Raw genomic sequence first — 2,884 nt, forward strand, 5'->3', positions numbered from 1 at the left:
GTATCAGACTAAAAATTGAGATTGAGATTGTAATGGAATTTGACCAATTAAAACAAAGTTCACTAAATTTGAGATTGGTTTTCTTTCTTCTAATTGGTTAAATCCCAATTCAATCTCAATCTCAATCTTTAGTCTGATACGGGCTTAAGATGAAACCACCACCGATATGCTCTCTCCAGTCCTCCATGCCAGAGGCCTAGGCGCCCTAGGCCATGGTGGAAGCGCTGACGGTCTTTAACAATATCTTGTCAGTGGTTTCGACCATGTTTTCTTATATGAAAAGTTTGTTTATTTTCGAGAGTACGAATGATTGTATTTATAAACAAAGATAGTAATCTGTTTTTTATTTAAAATATGAAAAATAAAATAGTGACTTATTTGCCAGGTGACTTATTATTTAATGTACAATTAGATATACAATTAAATATATGCATGAGAGAGTAACACTTTTTAATGAAACATTTTATAAATTTTCAGCTGTTTCGCCATCGCTTTCTCCTTGGATAATCGTAATTTTGTCACTTTGTTTTCTCAACAGTTATGACGGAAATTTTGTTTTTGACGATACCGAGGCTATCGTCAATAATATTGATGTACGTGACACACCATTCTGGGATATATTTCAAAATGACTTTTGGGGTACTAAATTATCCCACAAGCAAAGCCACAAATCGTACAGACCTCTTACCATCCTTAGTTTCAGGTAAAATTATATTATCAAATGTATCCATAATATATGTAACATTATTTTGTCAAAAAACTACAAAAATCAATTTTCTTTTTTCCTTGTAGATTACATTTTTGGTTACGACAAGACTTAGTTTCACAGGACTTTCATATTGTAAACATAATATTACACAGTGTAATTTGTTTACTAACTTTATTCGTATACAATGTATTTTTGGGGCCAGAAGGACAGAGTATCTCATTTTATGCCACAGCTTTATTCGCCGTTCATCCAATTCATACAGAGGCTGTAATTATAATCATAAAAATATTATTAACGGGCAAATAGTATTAAACTGAAGTAATTTTTACATCCTGGTAGAATAAGAAACAAGCTCAGTTTTAATAGTTTATTGATCAAGAGTCCATACTATTCTTTTTATTTCTTTTTTTAAGAAAATATTGAATAAATCTATGTACATAATGATCTGAATATTGTAATAAATTTTAGAACAATAATATACAATATATAATTAATAATAGTGATTTTTATTAGAATAATTTTTATTAAAACACCTAAGTTATTGTTTACACAAAAAAATTAATTAACTATTTTCGGATTAATTGTATCTAAATACATTGTAATTATATTTGTATTCTTTTACATCAGGTATCTGGAATTGTTGGACGTGCTGAATTATTATGCAGTTTATTTACATGGCTATCAATTTTGTTGTACAGCCATATAATACATGCAAAAAATATAGTACGTGCATGGGTTGCTATGCCCAGTTTTGTTATTTGTATAACTGCAGCAATGCTGTGTAAAGAAACTGGAATCACTACAATTGTGAGTATCAAAATTGCATTCCTAAACTGATTCTTATGTAACTAAAAGATATTTATTTTTTACAGGGTATTTGTGCAATATATGATATAGTTATTGTGAACAAAATATATCCAATTGACATAATCAAATTTTTTTCGTTTAAACACATTAATAAAAATTTAAATAACTTGATTAAATATAAAAATACTGTGTTACGACTTGCCGCACTTGTTTTCATCGCAATAATACTCTTATTTCTCAGATTTAGTATTATGGGGTTTTCCACTCCAAAATTTCAATCAGTAGATAATCCAGCATCTTTTATGGATAATATATTGCTTCGTATACTTAATTATAATTATATCTATTGCCTGAATATATGGTTACTTATATGCCCCATATGGCTCTGTTTCGACTGGTCAATGGGCTGTGTATCTCTGATCACTGGCTATGATTATAGAACTTTTGTGGTCATTAGTTCCTGGTTCATGTTTGGAACGTTAATTATATACACGTTTACCTCTTATAAGGACAAGACTTTAAGGTAATTTAAAAATTTTTTTTAATTTGAAAAAATACATGCTGAGAAATGTATGTGTGTATAAAGTATATGAACTTTTGCAGATACGTAATTATGGGACTTACAATATTGATTTGTCCTTTTCTGCCAGCTAGTAATATTTTCTTCAATGTTGGATTTGTTTTGGCAGAGAGAGTATTATATATTCCTTCGGCGGGATATTGTTTATTGGTTGTTATAGGCTTACAGAAATTTTCTGCCAGATTTTCATTGACTAAAACGTCGTTATTAGCATATGCGATGCTCATTCTATTATTATTTATACGTTCTTGGATAAGGAGTAGTCAGTGGAGAAATGAGAAGTTACTTTTTCAATCGGCATTAGACGTATGTCCTCTCAATGCAAAAGTGCATTACAATATCGCGAAAAATGCTGCGGATGCAGGAGACGTTCATCTTGCCAAATTGGAATATCAAGAAGCTTTACGGTAATGTATAAAGTTTTTTAATTTTCTACTAAGAAACTTCATCGTTATACATTTATCTTTACATTACATAGATTAAATCCAAAATATGCTCAAGCTATGAATAATCTTGGCAATTTACTCAAGGATGACGGGCAGCTTTTGGAAGCTGTAAGTTTGTTTAAACAAGCTGTTAATTTACAGTAAGTTTAAAATCGTAAGGTTAAGTATTGTCACTTAAGAAATGAATAGTTGCATCTTATTGTATCTTATACACAAGCAGAACGCACGTACGCGCGCGCACGCATACGCATTCTCTCTTCCTCTCTATTTTTCTTTCTTTCCATTGTGATATTAAGAAATAGAAATGTTCATTATATAAATATAAATAAATATATATATATA

The 2,884-nt window shown here is 30.0% G+C and overlaps 1 protein-coding gene across 1 annotated transcript in view; it reads left to right on the forward strand.

Moving 5' to 3' along the window:
* The first annotated feature begins 139 nt into the window (after window positions 1–139).
* Window positions 140–2,884, forward strand: part of LOC105461299 (transmembrane and TPR repeat-containing protein 4) — a 5,233-nt gene continuing 2,488 nt past the window's right edge. The window contains exons 1-7 of the mRNA XM_011707795.1: window positions 140–385; window positions 478–703; window positions 793–976; window positions 1,337–1,516; window positions 1,582–2,039; window positions 2,120–2,503; window positions 2,575–2,682. Of these exons, the coding sequence (XP_011706097.1) occupies window positions 355–385; window positions 478–703; window positions 793–976; window positions 1,337–1,516; window positions 1,582–2,039; window positions 2,120–2,503; window positions 2,575–2,682 (1,571 nt within the window). The 5' untranslated portion in view covers window positions 140–354. The remainder of the gene's footprint in view (window positions 386–477; window positions 704–792; window positions 977–1,336; window positions 1,517–1,581; window positions 2,040–2,119; window positions 2,504–2,574; window positions 2,683–2,884) is intronic.

This window comes from Wasmannia auropunctata, unplaced genomic scaffold, assembly GCF_000956235.1.
Source record: "Wasmannia auropunctata unplaced genomic scaffold, wasmannia.A_1.0 LD294819.1, whole genome shotgun sequence".
Classification (NCBI taxonomy): domain Eukaryota; kingdom Metazoa; phylum Arthropoda; class Insecta; order Hymenoptera; family Formicidae; genus Wasmannia; species Wasmannia auropunctata.